We start from the raw sequence: 18,763 nt of genomic DNA, 5'->3' as shown, positions 1-18,763 counted from the left end.
TGTAGCTGGTCTGCTTAGCACAACAGTGGCTCCATTTTTGAATCAAGACATGCTGATGCAGAACTTTATTGGGAAAGAGGTCAAAGGAGGGCTAGTTGCCTTGCTGTTTGGGTTTGGTCCAGGCTACTTGTCTCCAATCCCCAGTTTCTACCCTCAAGGTTGCTTAGAGCAAGGCTGAGTATTTGTTTTTTAGTTAGCCTGGAACATGCTCTGTGTAGTGTTTTTCATCCTGGCTGCACATTAGAACCATAGAGGCAGTGTTTCTTTTTGTTTATTTATTTTGCTTTTTACTACTAATGCCTGGACCCCTAACTGATTAAATAAAAATCTTGGAGAGTAGAGCATCTGGATTTTTTTTTTTAAGAGAGAGAGAGAGAGAGAGAGAGAGAGAGAGAGAGAGAGAATTTTTTTAATATTTATTTTTTAGTTTTCGGTGGATACATCATCTTTATTTTATTTTTATGTGGTGCTGAGGATCGAACCCAGTGCCCCGCGCATGCCAGGCAATCACACTACTGCTTGAGCCACATCCCCAGCCCGCATCTGGATATTTTAAAATTCCTCCATTGACTGCATTGTGCAGCCATTGTTGTGGCTTACTGATATAAAGAGAGATGCACTGAGAGGGAGTGAATCCAGGTTACAAAACGAAGATCAGGAGAGCAAGAAGTGTAGGAGATGGTACAGTTGATAAAGTTGAAAAACATTAGAGCTACATTTTTTTTATCCATTCATCTATTGAAGGGCATCTGGGTTGGTTCCACAGTCTTGCTATTGTGAATTGTGCTGCTATGAACATCGATGTGGCAGTATCCCTGTAGCATGCTCTTTTAAGGTCTTCAGGGAATAGTCCGAGAAGGGCAATAGCAGGGTCAAATGGTGGTTCCATTCCCAGCTTTCCCAGGAATCTCCAAACTGCTTTCCAAATTGGCCGCACCAATTTTCAGTCCCACCAGCAATGTACAAGTGTACCCTTTTCTCCACATCCTCGCCAGCACTTGTTGTTGTTTGACTTCATAGTGGCTGCCAATCTTACTGGAGTGAGATGGTATCTTAGGGTGGTTTTGATTTGCATTTCTCTGACTGCTAGAGATGGTGAGCATTTTTTCATGTACTTGTTGATTGATTGTATATCCTCCTCTGAGAAGTGTCTGTTCAGGTCCTTGGCCCATTTGTTGATTGGGTTATTTGTTATCTTATTGTCTAATTTTTTGAGTTCTTTGTATACTCTGGATATTAGGGCTCTATCTGAAGTGTGAGGAGTAAAAATTTGTTCCCAGGATGTAGGCTCCCTATTTACCTCTCTTATTGTTTCTCTTGCTGAGAAAAAACTTTTTAGTTTAAGTAAGTCCCATTTGTTGATTCTTGTTATTAACTCTTGTGCTATGGGTGTCCTATTAAGGAATTTGGAGCCCGACCCCACAATATGTAGATCGGAGCCAACTTTTTCTTCTATCAGACGCAGAGTCTCTGATTTGATATCAAGCTCCTTGATCCATTTTGAGTTAACTTTTGTACATGGCGAGAGAAAGGGATTCAGTTTCATTTTGTTGCATATGGATTTCCAGTTTTCCCAGCACCATTTGTTGAAGATGCTATCCTTCCTCCATTGCATGCTTTTAGCCCCTTTATCAAATATAAGATAGTTGTAACTTTGTGGATTAGTCTCTGTGTCCTCTATTCTATACCATTGGTCCACCCGCCTGTTTTGGTACCAGTACCATGCTGTTTTTGTCACTATTGCTCTGTAATATAGTTTGAAATCTGGTATCGCTATACCGCCTGATTCACACTTCCTGCTTAGAATTGCTTTTGCTATTCTGGGTCTTTTATTTTTCCATATTAATTTCATGATTGCTTTATCTATTTCTACAAGAAATGCCGTTGGGATTTTGATTGGCATTGCATTAAACCTATAGAGAATTTTGGTAATATCGCCATTTTGATAATATTAGTTCTGCCTATCCATGAACAGGGTATATTTTTCCATCTTCTAAGATCTTCTTCTACTTCTCTCTTTAGGGTTCTGTGGTTTTCATTGTATAAATCTTTCACCTCTTTTGTTAGGTTGATTCCCAAGTATTTTATTTTTTTGGAGGATATTGTGAATGGAGTGTTTTTCCTCATTTCCGTTTCAGAAGTTTTGTCGCTGATATACAGAAATGCCTTTGATTTATGCGTGTTGATTTTATATTCTGTCACTTTGCTGAATTCATTTATTAGTTCTAGTAGTTTCTTTGTAGACCCTTTTGGGTCTTCTAGGTATAGAATCATGTCATCTGCAAATAGTGATAATCTATACACAATGGAGTACTATGCAGCAATTAAAAATGACAAAATCATAGAATTTGCAGGGAAATGGATGGCACTAGAGCAGATTATGCTTAGTGAAGCTAGTCAATCCCTAAAAAACAAATACCAAATGTCTTCTTTGATATAATGAGAGCAACTATGAACAGAGCAGGGAGGAAGAGTAGGAAGAAAAGATTAACATTAAACAGAGACATGAGATGGGAGGGAAAGGGAGAGAAAAGGGAAATTGCATGGAAATGAAGGGAGACCCTCATTGCTATACAAAATTACATATAAGAGGTTGTGAGGGGAATGGGAAAATAAACAAGGAGAGAAATGAATTACAGTAGATGGGGTAGAGAGAGAAGATGGGAGGGGAGGGGAGGGGGGATAGTAGGGGATAGGAAAGGTAGCAGAATACAACAGTTACTAATAGGGCATTATGTAAAATTGTGGATGTGTAACCGACGTGATTCTGCAATCTGCATTTGGGGTAAAATTGGGGGTTCATAACCCACTTCAATCTAATGTATGAAATATGATATGTCAAGAGCTTTGTAATGTTGTGAACAACCAATTAAAAAAATAATAAAATTTAAAAAAAAAAGAAAAACATTAGAGCTGGAGGGACTCTGACCTAGAGCTGGAGGGACTCTGACCTAGAGCTTTGCAACTTAGTGTGGTCCAGCTAAGCAGAAGAGCCTGCCCAGGGAGCTGGTCGGAGGAGAGATCCTCTGGCCTCACCCATATTCTCTAAATAAGAATCAGAATGTGCATATCAAAGTTTGAAAAGTCTGCTTTCAAGGTTGTCCAATCTGTTGTTCTCCACCATGGCTGTATATTAGAATCACCTAGTGTGTAAGCAAATTCCAGGCTAGACCAGACTAACTCTCTGAGAATTTCTAGGTATGGAATTTGTATTACCTGCCGCCCCCCCACACACACACACCTTTGTTTCTTTTTCTTTTCTTTTCTTTTCCTTTTCTTTTTCTTTCTTTCTTTTTTTTTTTTTTTTTTTTTTTTGAGTACCACAGGAAATTCTGTTCAGCCATTGTGAAAACATCCTCCCTAATCAGTGGTTCTCAGACTTGAATGTGGGATCATGATCAAATATTTTGTAGGTCTGCAGGAAGCCTAAAATTCTGCATTTCTAATAAGGGTCTTTGTGTTACCCATGTTGTTGATCTGATAAATGTATTTTGAGCAACAGGGATCTATTAGGCTGACTTTCCAGCCTGACAACTGAGGGTCAGTGAAGGAGATGTGATCATCCACAAACTTGGCATTCATTCTGTGCTTTCTGGTATATCCTACTCTGTGCCAGGCATCATGCTGGAGGCTGTCGTTGGGAATAGAACAGACCTATTCTGAACCTTGCAGAGCTTATATTTCAATAGGGGAGACAGAAAACAAACAAATAACTAAGCTAACTACAGATCAAAAGAAGGCTGTGAAGAAGATGAAGAGGCCATGTGGTGGGAAATGGCTTGGAGATTGCTGTGGGTGGGCAGAGCTATCTGGGGAGTTTCTAGAATAATGACTTTAACTGGGAACTTCTGATTACAAATCTCTAACTTTTCAGCACTGTAGGGATAGCTCGATGATAAAGTGCTTGCCTACAATGTGAGAGGCCCAGGAATGGGGGAATCTTTGACGACTTCTTCTTCTTCTTCTTTTTAAAACCAGCTAGGGCCATCCTCTATTCCTCTGGGATCTGTTGATGGTTGCTACTAACCCTACTGAGGATGTCTAGTGGTGGTCCTTCCCTGGCTTTGTCCCTTGCACTGAAGACTCTTTCTTCAGTGACTGTGGACTCAGAGTATAGCCTGAGGAACACCCTGTTGGGGAGCAGGGAATTTGCTCCATAACAGAACAGCATTCAGGATCATCTATCTGTGATGTGTAACAAAGACCAGGCCTTGTCCCTCCCTATCCCTAAGAAATAATCAAAGACTTTTCATTTGTCACACACTAGTCCTTTCTTCCCTTTCCTGGTTCATTCTCAGTCACCTGAGCTCTTATAAAATCACAGTCCCAGTCCCCACCCAAGCTGACCAGGGTGGATCTGTAGGGCAGGGCCGTGGAATGTGTGTGTGTGTGTGGGTGCGTGATGGAAGAGGCGGACACTGTGCTTCTTCCTGTAGCTATGGAAGGCATAGATATTTGTTATGTAGTGACTCAGCAGCATGACCCTGGCTAAGTTTGAGTCCAAGGCAGTTCCCCACTTCTGGATTCACCCAGTCCTTTGCCCTTACCTTGCTGGAAGTCTCTCTAGACTCCTCATTGACTACCTACTCCCTCACGGCTCCCCATTTTCTGTCTCCCCATTTCATCACCCCTTCTCACTGAGTTCACCCTATAGGATGTGGGGTGAGACTCAGGCACTGTTTGCCTGGGGTCAGAGTCGAGAAGGCCCAGAAGGGGGGTGCCCATGGGTCCCTCCTAGCCCCACCCTCATTCTCAGTCTATGGCACAAGCACACCTGCTTGGCAGGATCTGTGGGAGATAGATAAGGAGAGGGAGGTGGTGGCTAGAGCAAGGGGAGCCTTAGATGGTGGAGAATAGATAAAATATGAATCCATCCCTGGTACAGTTAGCTTAATTTTTGTGTCAAATGTGGGTGGAGCCAGGAGCCATGGCACATGCCTGTAATCCCAGCTATGTGGGAGTCTAAGGCAGAAGGACAACAAGTTCAAGACTAACCTGGGATCCCTGATGCTGCCCTTGGAGGGGTTAGGAGGATGTTGAGAGTGAGACAGTGGCTCTGGCGATGCTGCCCAGGGAGTGGCTTTGTGCTTTTAGGAGGAGAAAACGGGTGGGCTGTGGCTGTGTCCTGCTCTAAGCAGGAGTGTTTGTGGAGCCAACTAGACAGACACCTGGGACTCCTACCTCCTAGGTGGCCCGAGGCAGCCGGGATGACAGTTCTCCCCAGGAACCTTGCTACCCGCTGAGAAACATGATCAGCAAGTCCCGTGAGTGTTGTCCAGGGGCTCCCCCTCACTGAAGGATGGGCCTCCACAAGCCAATCTCTGCAGCATCCTGGCACCCCCTGGGGGTGGTGGAGGGTCAGACTGGGAACCAGGGACCCTCTCTTCATCCTAAAGAACACTAGAAATATTCAGATCCCAGCCCTGAGCTAGGGCTAGGAGAGGGCCAGAGACTGGGTCTGCTCAAGCTGGGGGTTGGAGGGGCCCAGAATGGGGCAGGTAAGAAGAATGGGCTGTACCTGCCTGTTTCTGCCTCTAGCTCCTCTGTGCATGTGCCCTGCAGGCTGGAAGCTCCTGGCCATGTTGGCTCTGGTCCTGGTTGTCATGGTGTGGTATTCCATCTCCCGAGAAGACAAGTACATTGAGCTGTGAGTGCATCTTAATGTCCTTTCATTGGTTCTTCTCAGGGATGGGGCATTCAGGGCAGGGTTAGCAGGGCAGGAGGGTTCTGAGAGCCAGGTCATGACTCTTCCTCTCCAACTACTAGGACAGAGTCCTTCCATTGAGGGTGGGTTGCCATTGTGGTGGGTGGCCATTGCTGTGGGTGGCCATTGTTGTGGGTAGGATCTGGATGATTCCCCTGATCCCCAAAGGGAGTACAGGGGCAGGAAGAGTTGGATCCTTAGTGATTAGAGTTCAAACTAGAATATGAGTTGAGGGGCTAGGGATGTAGTTCAGAGGTAGAGTACTTATCTAGCATGCTTAAGACCCTGGCTTTGATCCCCAGCCCTGCAAAAAAAGGACATGAGCTAAAAAGTTTCTACCCTGAAAGTCCTATCTCAGGGCTTTGAGACTTGTGTGCCATGGTAGGGGCTGCCTGGAACCCTGACCATGGGGCCCCAGATCTGACTGGGGCTCCCTTCTCTTCTCTGTCTCCAGTTTTTATTTTCCCATCCCAGAGAAGAAGGAGCCATGCTTCCAGGGTGAGGCAGAAAGGAAGGCCTCTAAGATCTTTGGCAAGTAAGTACGTGAGGCTGAGGGGAGAGGACAAGGTATGGGGAGTGCCAAAATTGAGGGCTTCAGCCTCAGTGTTGGCTGGCTGGAGGGAGGGGGCTGTGCTGGTGGACACAAGTTAGGCAAAGCCAGAGGGTAAAGGAAAGACCATGTAATATTAGTCAGAGACCTGACCCTGCCCTGGCATCTAAATTAATCCCCTTTTCATCCCTACCCCATGCAGCCACTCCCGAGATCAGCCCATCTTCCTGCAGCTTAAAGATTATTTCTGGGTCAAGACGCCATCTGCCTATGAGCTGCCCTATGGGACCAAGGGAAGTGGTAAGTTTCTGCCCAGCTTAGCAGATATAGTGAATCATGTTGGCCACACTGATGCCTGTTCTTTGCCAACCACTCTCTCTGTGCCTAAGTTCTAAGCTGGGCCCAAGCATCAGGATCAAGGTGGAAGAAGGATCAGTGCTCTAAGGAATGGAGCAGGGCAGGCAGCCTTCAGGATGCTGGTGACTGCTGTCTCATTCCTTTCCATTTGTTCTGTTTGTAGAGGACCTGCTCCTCCGGGTGCTAGCCATCACCAGCTACTCCATACCTGAGAGCATCCAGAGGTAAGAAGATAACTCCTCTTATTCAAGACTGGGTGCCTCTTCCTCTTTCCTGCCCCAGTGTGAAATTGTCATGGCTCAGCACCATCCCAGTGAGCCTCCTGTTAAGGGTTCCCTGTGGCAAATTTGATCCTCCTTCCTAGCCTGCTTATCTCTCGGGGATATAGGTATGCCAACCCCCACAGCAACCTAGCCTGGGCATCCAGGTGCCAGAGGATGCTGAGGGTATTTCCATGGCAATAGGCAGGACTAGGCTCCCTGCAAGGGAGCTCTGCACTGGTCCCATTGCATCTTCCCTCCTTTCCTCTCTGCCATGTTCTGCTCAAGGGAGTTACCTCTCCCTTTAAGGCCCAGAATTACAAAGTCATCATGATCATAAGCAGGGCTACTTGGTGATGCCTGCTCCATGGGGACCAGGGGCTGCAGAGAGTGGAGGAAGTGCTCCTGAGATGAGCCCCAGACAGATCCAGAGCTGTGAGAGTTAAGTAGAGCAAGGACTCCTGGGTTTGATGACTCCTCTTCCCATGCAGTCTCAAGTGCCGCCGCTGTGTCGTGGTGGGCAATGGGCATCGACTACGGAATAGCTCCCTGGGAGATGCCATCAACAAGTATGATGTGGTCATCAGGTGTGTATGACTGTCCCTTCCCAATTCTATTGGGACGCTGGGTATCCCAAGCAGGGGACTGTAGACAGGTGGGGAAAGGGAGACTCTAATAACAGGCTTCCTTTCCCCCACCCTAGATTGAACAACGCACCAGTGGCTGGCTACGAGGGAGATGTGGGCTCCAAGACCACCATGCGTCTCTTTTACCCTGAATCTGCCCACTTCGACCCCAAAGTGGAGAACAACCCAGACACACTCCTGGTTCTAGTAGCTTTCAAGGCGATGGATTTCCACTGGATTGAGACCATCCTGAGTGATAAGAAGCGGGTAAATGGGGGATGGGCCCATGGGGACTCTGTCCAAGTAAGGATCTCACGCTCCACAATTCCTGTCCTGCAGCCCTAAAGGTCTGGTGATTGGACAGCATGAACCAGGCTCTCAGAGGTCAGTGCCTTAGGCTTCCTGCCAAGGGCAGTGTCCTGCAGGGCTTCCGATAAACTACCCAGTAGCCTGGCTCAAAAACCTGTAGGAGTCAGGCAGTGGCAGCCAAAGGCCCTCCCACACTTGAGGAGTCTGGTACAGGAAAGCTACCAGAATGTGTCTGCCTATGTGAAACATGGGGGCAGAGGCACCCTCCAGCAGTCACCTCCAGGCAGCGAGGAGCAGGCCAGAACAACAAGCTGTGAGCCCTTCCAGATGGTCCCCAGAACGAGCCTACTCCCTCACCTTGCCATCTGGTTGAAGCCTAAACATTTTTGCCAAGTGTTTAGACAGCCTAAAGCTGAGGCCCCTTCTTCCTGTTTGAATATTTAGGTTGTTGGACCCCATACTACATACCTTGTCACCTGGCCTCCCTGAGGTGGTTCTCCACTTTTTGCCTGTCTCCCTCCATCTCTGGCACAGGCCATCTCCCTTCCCTTTTACCTGCACTCCCAAGGCCTTCTGCCTACACTTGGACCCCATGCTGATGACCACAGACTGAGTTGGAAAGGAGAAAACAGGTGTTCATCCACTCTCATGTCTCTCCCTTCCAACCCCATCCCCCTAGGTGCGAAAAGGTTTCTGGAAACAGCCCCCCCTCATCTGGGACGTCAACCCCAAACAGATTCGTATTCTCAATCCCTTCTTCATGGAGATTGCAGCTGACAAACTGTTGAGCCTGCCAATGCAACAGCCTCGAAAGATTAAACAGGTGACGATGGGCTGGTGACAAGAAGCCCAGGCCTGAGAGTTGGGGTCCTGTGGAGGGGATGGGGAGGTGACACAGAGGGATTCGGGAGCAGGGAGAATAATAAGAGAGAGCAACTTACACTTGACCTTCAGGAACAGACCTGTAATTAGAGGTAGATTTATTAGCCTGTCGTGACAGAGAGAGTGCATGCCTTGGGGAATTGTGGGGCATCTCCACAGGGGAAATGAGCAAGAGGTATGTGTTGGATTTGGGGGCTGGAGTTAGAGAGTGGTTTTGGCAGGCGCTGGTCAGAATTTGTAAACTGGGAGCTGCTGGAAGAGTCTCTGGTTCTATCTTTGGAACAGCTTAAGCCTGTGTAGAGTTGTTAGATGCTTAGTCTGTGATCTTATCTTGGAACATATTGGTCTGACTGAATTAAGAGAGTCTGAGCTTTAGCAGTCTGCCTTGCATGTCGTGGTTTGCTATGTTGTGTCATAGAAGTCGTGGTATAGTTTTGTGAGTCACAGTTTTGATTTCAGCTCTTAGTGCCCTGAGGTCTTTAGCTGGTAGGTTGTAATCCACTTTGTAGTTTTCCAAGAACTTATCCACATATCTTATACCCCCTCAGGGTACTGTGCAGGATGTTGGAGGGAGCAAAACCAACTGTCATAGACAGGATTCTGAGCTGTACCTCTTACTGTGTAGCACTGGGCAGTTCTACCACTTGGTCCCTCAGTTTTCTTGTCTGTATGGTGGGGATAATACTCATTCTGACTTTTAAGACCATTATAGAATTTAAGAAATGATTAATTACGTAAAATGCCTATCATGGAAATTGGAATGCAGTGCTTCCTCAGTAAATATTTTCCAACTTTTGAATAAATGCCCCCCCCCTTTCCTGGTATTAGGAATTGAACCCAGAGTGCTCTACTGCTGAGCTACATCCCCAGCCCTTTTCATTTTGAGACAGAGTCCTGCTGAATTGCCCAGGTTGACCTCAAACTTGTGATTCTCCTGCTTCACTTCCCCTGAGTTGCTGGAATTACAGGCATGTGTCATTATGCCTGGCTAATCATTTTATTCTTGACTGAATATCTACTGTTACTCAGTGTCATGTGGTGAATGTCTACTTGTGAGATTCTCAGTGCCAGGCTCCAGGCCTGTATGCTTGTGAGAGAGATGTGCTCCTTGTCCTAAGGAGAGGCATTGTAGCAGAATGAGCCTCCAGGTTGCACTATGAGTGATAAAATGTTGCAAAGGCAGTGGGACTCAGAAAAGGGGCACACTTCTTCTGCGGGAAGTCTGGGGGACTCCCCACAAGAAGTAGTACTGGGGTTGGCCTGGAGGGATCATGGGGCCCAACAAGCAGGGAACTGGGGAAAATCCTTCCATTTGGCAATACCAAACTTCTCCTCCAGCCACTAAGTTGTTTCAGTGCAAGTGGAATTGAGGGGCAGCAAGAAACACCGTATGCCATGGGAACATAGACTAGAGTGAAGGCTAGAGAGAGAGGTACAAGGAGGTAAGTAACTGAATCCAGCTCCTAGCGGTGGGAAAGGAAAAGGAAGGATTGGACACAGACTTGACCTTGTCTTGTTTTTTTCCTTGCTGCCTAACTGATTACCATGAGCTTAGTGGCCTAAAATAATACTCACATCTTAGTTCATATTCCTGTAGGCTCTTTTTAGGGTGTCACAAGACTGGTCACAAGAACTGAGTTCTTGTCTGGAGGCTTTTGGGGAAAAATCATTCCAAGTTCATTCTTGCTGTTGAGAGAATTGGGTTCCAGTGGTTGCAGGACTGAGGTCCCCATGTCCTTGCTGGCTGTCAGCTAAGTGAGGGATCCATATGGCAAGAATCATCAAGCCAGTGACTTCAAGCAGGATAAATCCTTCTTGTGCTTCAGATCTCTGACTTCTTTCATCTCTGGCCTCAACACCCAGATTTAAAGGTTTAGGTAATTAGGTCATCCCATCAGGATTATCTCCTCTCTTCTGGCCAACTCTGCCATGTAAAGTAACATAATGAAGCATAATGTATTTATCCCATAGGCAATTTTCATCTACCTTTGAGGGGAGTAGATTATATAAAATTGAGATTCAATAGGGATCCTCCTAGAATTCTGGGGTTGAAAGGTATATGACCAGTTCTTGGTTTCCAATTTGGACAAGTGGATGGATGGTAATATATTTAATTAGTTCAGAGAATGCAGGAAAGAAGAAGAGCATGGTGTTTGAGGAACCCATGTCCAGGCAGAATTAACTAGGAGATGGCAGTATGGTTCTCTGCAGGGCTCAAACTGGATGAGAGACCGCGGCGGGGGGGGGGGGGGGGGGGTTAAAGCAACAAGAGTGAAAAAGAGTTGAGGCAGGGGACAGAAATGAGAAGACCAAGAGCTTGAAAGGGATGCTGGAGGAAAAACTGGGAAAACTGTCATTCAGGGCTGACACATCAGAAGGTAGTTCCCAAATGGAGTGGGCAGCAGAGATGCTCTGCAAAATAGATTGTTGGAGCTGAGGAAGGCAAGCCGTGTGAAGTCTGAACATCAGGTTGCCCATCCCTGTGGATGAATTAGAGGTAGAGAAAGTGAGGTCCTATAGTGGTCCAAAAGTTGGATAGGAAAGGTATTTTTTTTTCTTTCTTTTTTTTTATTGGTTGTTCACAACATTACAAAGCTCTTGACATATCATATTTCATACATTAGATTGAAGTGGGTTATGAACCCCCAATTTTACCCCAAATGCAGATTGCAGAATCACGTCGGTTACACATCCACAATTTTACATAATGCCCTATTAGTAATTGTTGTATTCTGCTACCTTTCCTATCCCCTACTATCCCCCCTCCCCTCCCCTCCCATCTTCTCTCTCTACCCCATCTACTGTAATTCATTTCTCTCCTTGTTTATTTTCCCATTCCCCTCACAACCTCTTATATGTAATTTTGTATAGCAATGAGGGTCTCCCTTCATTTCCATGCAATTTCCCTTTTCTCTCCCTTTCCCTCCCATCTCATGTCTCTGTTTAATGTTAATCTTTTCTTCCTACTCTTCCTCCCTGCTCTGTTCATAGTTGCTCTCATTATATCAAAGAAGACATTTGGTATTTGTTTTTTAGGGATTGGCTAGCTTCACTAAGCATAATCTGCTCTAGTGCCATCCATTTCCCTGCAAATTCTATGATTTTGTCATTTTTAATTGCTGCATAGTACTCCATTGTGTATAGATGCCACTTTTTTTTATCCATTCATCTATTGAAGGGTATCTGGGTTGGTTCCACAGTCTAGCTATTGTGAATTGTGCTGCTATGAACATCGATGTGGCAGTATCCCTGTAGCATGCTCTTTTAAGGTCTTCAGGGAATAGTCTGAGAAGGGCAATAGCAGGGTCAAATGGTGGTTCCATTCCCAGCTTTCCCAGGAATCTCCAAACTGCTTTCCAAATTGGCCACACCAATTTGCAGTCCCACCAGCAATGTACAAGTGTACCCTTTTCTCCACATCCTCGCCAGCACTTGTTGTTGTTTGACTTCATAGTGGCTGCCAATCTTACTGGAGTGAGATGGTATCTTAGGGTGGTTTTGATTTGCATTTCTCTGACTGCTAGAGATGGTGAGCATTTTTTCATGTATAGGAAAGGTATTAATATCCTCACTTTATAGAAGGGGAGAGCCCATCCCATGAAGGGTCACATAGCAGATCCCTTCCTCCTTTTCACTGAGTTGCTTAATAGTTGTAAGCCTTAGTTTTTCTTTCATAAAATGGAGCTAATACTAAAATAGCAAGTGTTTTGGGGAGGACTAGTTGAGATGATGTATTACATACTATGTTAACACTTAACATAGTGTCTGGCACATAGTAAGTACTCAAAAAGCAATAGTATTATGACGATTGCCATTATTGTCATCCTGATTCCCATTGTCTTCCTTCAAGGATCAACCCCTCCCCCCAGATATGTGGAACTGTATGATCCATTATGGTAGCCACTTGCCACACGTGGCTGCTTAAATTTAAAGTTTAATTAACTTGGGCTAAGGGTATAGCTCAATAGAGTGCTTCAACTAGAATGCATGAGCTAGGGGGCAGCACATACTTGTAATCTCAGAGAGTTGAGAGGCTGTGGCAGGAGGCCGGTCTCAGCACTTAGTGAGATCTTGTCTCAATAAATAAAAGGGCTAGAGATATAGCTCATTGGTAAAGTGCCCCTGGTTTCAGTCATCAGTACCAATACCACAAAAAAAAATTTAATGAATTAAAATTTCATAGAAAAAAATATCTGCTTCTTTATCTGTACTAGCCCCTTCCGGTGCTCAGCTGGCTAGGAGCTGTTCTATTAGTGCAGAAGAAGCACATGTCCATGACTCCAAAAATTCCATCAGAGCACTGACACAGAAGACAGGGGAGGAGCAGGACACCCTCTGATGCCTCCCGTCTTGTCCCTCAGAAACCAACCACAGGTCTGTTGGCCATCACTCTGGCCCTTCACCTCTGCGACTCAGTGCACATTGCAGGCTTTGGCTACCCAGATGCCTACAATAAGAAGCAGACCATTCACTACTATGAGCAGATCACACTCAAGTCCATGGCGGTAAGTGGCCCTGCTTGGGAGTTCCATGGCTCAGATGGGTCTGGGGACCAGACTACCAGAGAGACATTGGGTGAGAGAGAGGTGAAGGCACCCAGAGGTGCCTCACTATGAAGTCAGTCAGAGTCAGAGCTCTGAACCCCTGGCTGGTATCTTCTGTATTTGGCCATGTGGATCTGCCTTCCTTCCAAGAGCCAACACAGGGAAAGACCTCCCAAGAAGTGTGGGGCCATGGGGAAGGACAGGGAGGTCCCTGGGAGCCCCTCAATATACTTCCTTGGCTGTCTCCACAGGGGTCAGGCCACAACGTGTCCCAAGAGGCCCTGGCCATCAAGCGGATGCTGGAGATTGGAGCTGTGAAGAACCTCACGTACTTCTGACTTAGGCCAGAGCTGTAACCCTTGAGGGTTGCCTACTTCACTGCCTGAGGGACCCCTGTCCATGGTTGCAGGGATGCCTGGTGCCAGCACAACCCCCTTGAACTCACTCTCTCCTGTTTGGGGAGGGGGGTCTTGGAACTGGCCCAATCTGAGATAAGGCCATGCCCCTGGCTACCTGAGGGGTCCCAGATCCAGTCATGGTATAGGCATTGGGGACCACAGGGACCCGGCCAAGCCAGGGTACTTGTTGCTGAGTACCCCCTCTGCTAGCACCAAGAGATTATTTAATGGGCTATTTAATTAAGGGGTAGGAAAGTGCTGTGGGCTGGTCCCATGGCATCCAGAAAAGGGGCACAGTACAGTGTTCTGCCCACTTTTTATAAAAACTTATTTGTGATGGGCCCACCAAAGCCTAGACCCAGAACTGGCCTCCCAGGAGGGCGGGTCACCAGGAGTGGTTGGGTGTCCTCCAGAGAGGAGCTGTTACTTCCCAGCTGGACTGGGAAGAGCATGGGTGAAGGGGTTCTACCAAGAAGAGGACCTCAGAAAAAGAGGTTTCAAACCTACCATTAAAATATTTTTCCTAAAACGGAAGCAGGTGTGAGACCCTGTGTCCTTTCAGATTGGGGAGGACACAGATGGGGGTGTGACAGAGCACCCAGAGCACGACATTGCCATTTGAGGAATAATTATTACTGAGACTGTGCCCGGTGCCCAGTTGCACAGTGTCACCAGGCACAGCAGGACAGCAAGTGGTACCTGGAGTGGCCTTGCTGTGGACACCCAGCCTGCACTCAGCATCCTGGTTTACTTCCCAGGAAGAGGGAAGGAGGGGGAAAGAGGATGTCTGATGGAGGGGTGGAATCCTTTCCTGTCTCCTCTCTCCCTCACCATTCTTCAATTACCAAAAGCTCATGCTGGGAAGTGCATGTTTTAAGGACGGGGTGGGGTCAGACAAAGCAAGCCAATTTTCCCTTCTCAGATTAAGTGGGAATCATAAAACAGAGTTTATGGAAGGCCCTGCCAGTGGCACAGGCTGCCAGAATTGGAGGGCAGCACCAGAGGAATCTGGCAAGGCCTGGCAGCCAGTCTCCTGGCCAGGGGATGAGACAGTTTCTTTCCCAAGTCCCTAGAATTTTAACAGTCCTGCCGTTTGCCTGTATCTCTGGCTTTTGTTCTCCATCTTCCCAGTCCCTACTCCACTGCCAACTGGGCCTCCTGCCACCTCCACAGCTGTTCCTTTACATCTGGAGCCAGGAGGGAGCATTGGAATTCCCCCGGGGGGATTGGAACTCAGCTGTGTTCCTGGCCTTGAGGTTTTGAGATGAGCCAGGCTGGGACGGGAAAGATAATGAGGGACAGGGGTTTGAGAGGGACAGAAGATGACACAGTTCTGGACAGTGTGTTGGAGTGGCTTAGAGATCAACCAACTTCATTCTTCAGAACACTTCTGAGGACTATTGCAGAGAGTGGAATTGCCCGCATTCTCAGAAGCCTGGCCACCTTGTTAGCTGCTCTCCCCCTAGAAGGATGGGGGATTCTGAAAACAAATAGGGCCCTGCAACCCCAACCCCCTCCTCTCTACCCCCACAGGCAGGCATTGTCTTCCAGGTTTGTCCTGGGGAGGAAACTTGCTGACTCCAACAGGGTTGTGAATGTGTGTGGGGGGATCTCAGTTCTGTTTATTCCCAGATGCTTCTCATGAGGATATGCAAGGGAGTGTCTTGTTTCTTTGTCCAAGGCCATTGAAAGTGGCTGTCTCTGCACAAGATCCAGCCGTCTTGGACTGAGGCCACTGTCTGATACTGAACGTGCCTAAACTTGAGCCAGAATCCAACACGCAGGGACTGGGCAGACCTTCCAAACTCCACACACTCAGACATGGGAGTATTTAACATTCTTGTCAGGTTGTGTGGGACAGTTCTTCATGACTGCACACAGAGAAGAGTGTATGGGTGTGTGTTTGTACACCCACACAGGCCATTGTTTGCTGGGGGTAAGCATAACTTTCTTCAGGGTACCCCAAACCCTGTTCAGGTTGAAGCAGTGCTGAGTGAGGATTAGTGCTGGGAGAGGAGTTTGTTGGAGTTGTCTGGTGTTCTGGGAAAGACACTTCCAGTCTTTAGTTAGTCCAACTAATGTGAATGGACTGCCTGCCAGCCTGCCTGGTGCTGATTAAACTAGACAGCAAGAGGGAAAGAGGAAGGAGTTGGAAGTATGAGAATGCGTCAAGAAAACTGGGTTCCGCAACAAGCTATGCCATGGCACATATTTGCCTCTGTTCAATCTTGAGTCCATCGGTTCTTGACTTCTGTCCCAATCACTGCATTTCTTGAAATAGGAGGGTAAGTCCAGCTAATGAGAACTACTTATCTCAGAATTACCTGTGGTGATTGAAGAATGGAAATTCCTGGGTCCTAGACTCCTGAGGGTGGGGCCCAGAAATCTGGGATTCTAACAAGAATCCACTGCTCAGAACCCTTGCTCCAGCAGTGTAGATGATCTCCAGGGACGGCTTCACTCTCGGGTCGGGTCTGCGTGTAAAGCCCATTCTAATCTCCAGTGCCCTTGAACTGTGTTAATGAGGCGCACGCACAGGTTTCGCAGCCAGCGGGAGGGGTGGTGTGTGTGTTTGTGTGTCAGCGGGGCGGGGCCGCGCATGCGTCATCGGTGCCTCTAGGTGGTGGACAGACGCGAGCTCCCGCACGGTTGGTATCCTCTCTCAGGCCCCTAGGGGCGCGGGCCCTGGCTCCCCGCCTCGAGAGAGGCCGGCGCCTCCCTGACAACCGGCTCAGGGCCCGCGCCGCTCCGCACGGGTTTTGCACGAGGTGCCTGCATTTTCGAGAGCTGCTGGGCTCTCGCCTGGGCTTTGTCACGTGACCCACCGACTTCAGCGAGACTGGGGTGAAACCTGGCGAGGGAGCGGACCCGGGCCGCACGCATCCCAGGCGAGCGCGCTACCGCTTGAGCCACATCCCCAGCAGCCCCACTTAGGGGTTTTATTTGCACTTCCCAAGGACATTAATACATTCAAATGCCTTCCTCCAGAGACTGTCTAGCTTACAAAAAGTTTGAGCTCAGAAACAATACTGTCTGGGAGGCAATGAAATATAGCGCGCACAAAATATGGTTGGCTCCCCTCCCTCTTCTATCATTTAATTAGTCAAGTAGACCTCTGCTTTTCCATCTGGAAAATACAGATTATGCATGCCTGTCTCACAGTGAAATTTTAAGGATCTAATGGGAACACGTTAAGATATTTTGTAGACTGGAAAATAATATAAACATGGGATTGGAAAGCTGCCTGTGAAATGGAAAACACTTGGGGAGCATTTGAAACAGGTGAGGTACCGAATACTTGCCCAGGTGCGGAATAACATGGCTGGATACAGAACTCTTTAAACCATCCACAAGCTAGGTAGAGGAGGGTGGAATGACTGGAACACAGGTTTTGCATAATCAATGAGCTGTGAGTTCAAGCTGCTCTCTAGCAGTAGTTTTCAAGTTAAAGTTAATGTCAGAGACCTTAAGGAGTACAATAGTCTTTCTTGATGCTGGGCAGTGGCAGTGAACTGAAGCTCCAAGTAAACCGCACCGGCAGGAAGGGCAACCACAGACTCTATAGCTGCTGTGTTGTAATCAGATGTAATAAATGCCCTTTCAGTGTAAGATAATTTCAATTTACAAGGTGTGTGCAAGTATATAACCCCATCAGAGGTCAAGGGCCATATGAGCGTGTGTTTATGGTTAAATCAGCTTTCCTGTCCAGTTCTTTCTCAACAAAAGAACTTCACTTGTTAGAGACCTTCGGGATTCTGTACCCAAGAAATAAAATGGGGAGATGAACCTTGAGTCTCATAAGATGACAGTTTTGGAAGAAGTCCAGATGACTTAGAAGGCTCTGCTCCTTCATTTAAAGGGACAGCAGACTTTGAGAGGCAGCTAGGAGACCCTACAGGGTTGAGATGATTAGTCGGCTGCTTTTTCTTGCCCTGTATGAGGTTCCTAGGGAAGACTAACAATTTCAAGTATACTCTCCCGGTCAACAGAGCCTTATCTTCTTATCTAGAGCTTTGCTGGACTGGGAAGGTGGAGTTGGGTGGAGAGAATGAGAGAAGGTCCAGACGTTGAAACAACCCTAGGGGATCAAAGTTGGAATTACTGAACTAAGCTATTTCAGAACCATCTATTATCCTGAGGCTTTCTAAAACACTATTTACATACATCACCACTTTAACACTTATAGGGTGTCTTCACTTGCTTAAAAATGGGTTTTTATCCTTACTGAGTACAGAGCTACTCTGCTGGAGGAAAAAAATCCTCAAAAGTCCAAGTTAGAGACTGGTAGAGAGACTGCAGTTCCGTGCTCACTTTTTCTTTATGGGTTTATGTTGTACTTATGTAGCTCTTGCATGGCGAGAAAGCTAAGGAAACTTTTAAACAAGGTTATCTCAAATTCTGCTGTAAAAGTCTCTCTTCCTTATCTGTATCACTTTATCTTTTCTTGTCTTCTTTCAATATTTCTTGACAGTACAATGCCTATTAGTATCAGAAATACAATTTCTAAGCTAGGAAGTGGTAGCACATACCTGTAATCCCAGCAACTCAGGAGGCTGAGGCAGGAGGATTAAAAGTTTGAGGCCAGTTTTAGCAATTTAGTGAGACCCTGTCTCAAGAAATAACAAGAGGGGCCGGGTGTGGTAGCACCTGCCCGTAATCCCAGTAGCTTGGGAGGCTGAGATAGGAGGATTGTGAGTTCAAAGCCAGCCTCAGCAAAGTGAGGCGCTAAGACCCTGTCTCTAATACAAAATAGGCCTGGGGATGTAGCTTAGTGATTGAGTGTCCCTGAGTTCAATTCCCAGAATCAAAAAATAAAAAATGAACAAAAAGGAGGTTCAGTGGTAGAGCACTACTAGCACATTTGAGGCACTGAATTCAATCCTCAGCATCACATAAAAATATATAAATAAAATAAAGGTATTGTGTCTATCTACAGCTATAAATATTTTTTTAAAAATAAATAAAAAGGATTTAGGGGATGTAGTTCAGTGATAGAGAGCTTGCCTAGTATGCACAAGATCCTGGGTTCAGTCCCCGAGTTCTGCAAAAAGAAAGAAAAAGAAAAGCAATGTCTAGTCCTCAGCCAGCAAAGCCCTGGCTCTTAAATTTCCATGCAAAAGTGGTAAAGATGGT

At 46.7% G+C, this 18,763-nt stretch overlaps 1 protein-coding gene across 9 annotated transcripts in view; it reads left to right on the top strand.

The window, feature by feature from the left end:
• Window positions 1-14,159, top strand: part of ST3GAL4 (ST3 beta-galactoside alpha-2,3-sialyltransferase 4) — a 50,193-nt gene extending 36,034 nt beyond the window's left edge. For 3 of the 9 annotated variants that reach the window (XM_081261765.1, XM_081261763.1, XM_081261766.1), the window contains 10 exons: window positions 5,189-5,264; window positions 5,539-5,647; window positions 6,159-6,239; window positions 6,457-6,554; window positions 6,775-6,835; window positions 7,363-7,458; window positions 7,575-7,764; window positions 8,486-8,629; window positions 13,050-13,193; window positions 13,484-14,157. In XM_081261765.1, the coding sequence (XP_081117891.1) occupies window positions 5,249-5,264; window positions 5,539-5,647; window positions 6,159-6,239; window positions 6,457-6,554; window positions 6,775-6,835; window positions 7,363-7,458; window positions 7,575-7,764; window positions 8,486-8,629; window positions 13,050-13,193; window positions 13,484-13,570 (1,026 nt within the window). In that variant the 5' untranslated portion in view covers window positions 5,189-5,248 and the 3' untranslated portion in view covers window positions 13,571-14,157. Of the gene's footprint in view, window positions 1-5,188; window positions 5,265-5,538; window positions 5,648-6,158; window positions 6,240-6,456; window positions 6,555-6,774; window positions 6,836-7,362; window positions 7,459-7,574; window positions 7,765-8,485; window positions 8,630-13,049; window positions 13,194-13,483 lie in introns of all 9 variants that reach the window. The other 6 variants (XM_081261768.1, XM_081261769.1, XM_081261764.1 and 3 more) reach the window with 5 other exon arrangements.
• Window positions 14,160-18,763: the final 4,604 nt, after the last annotated feature.

This window comes from Spermophilus citellus (genome assembly GCF_964194105.1).
Source record: "Spermophilus citellus genome assembly, chromosome: 2".
NCBI lineage: Eukaryota > Metazoa > Chordata > Mammalia > Rodentia > Sciuridae > Spermophilus > Spermophilus citellus.
The sequence above is the reverse complement of the archived record's forward strand: the minus strand, read 5'-3'. Positions and strand labels throughout refer to the sequence as shown.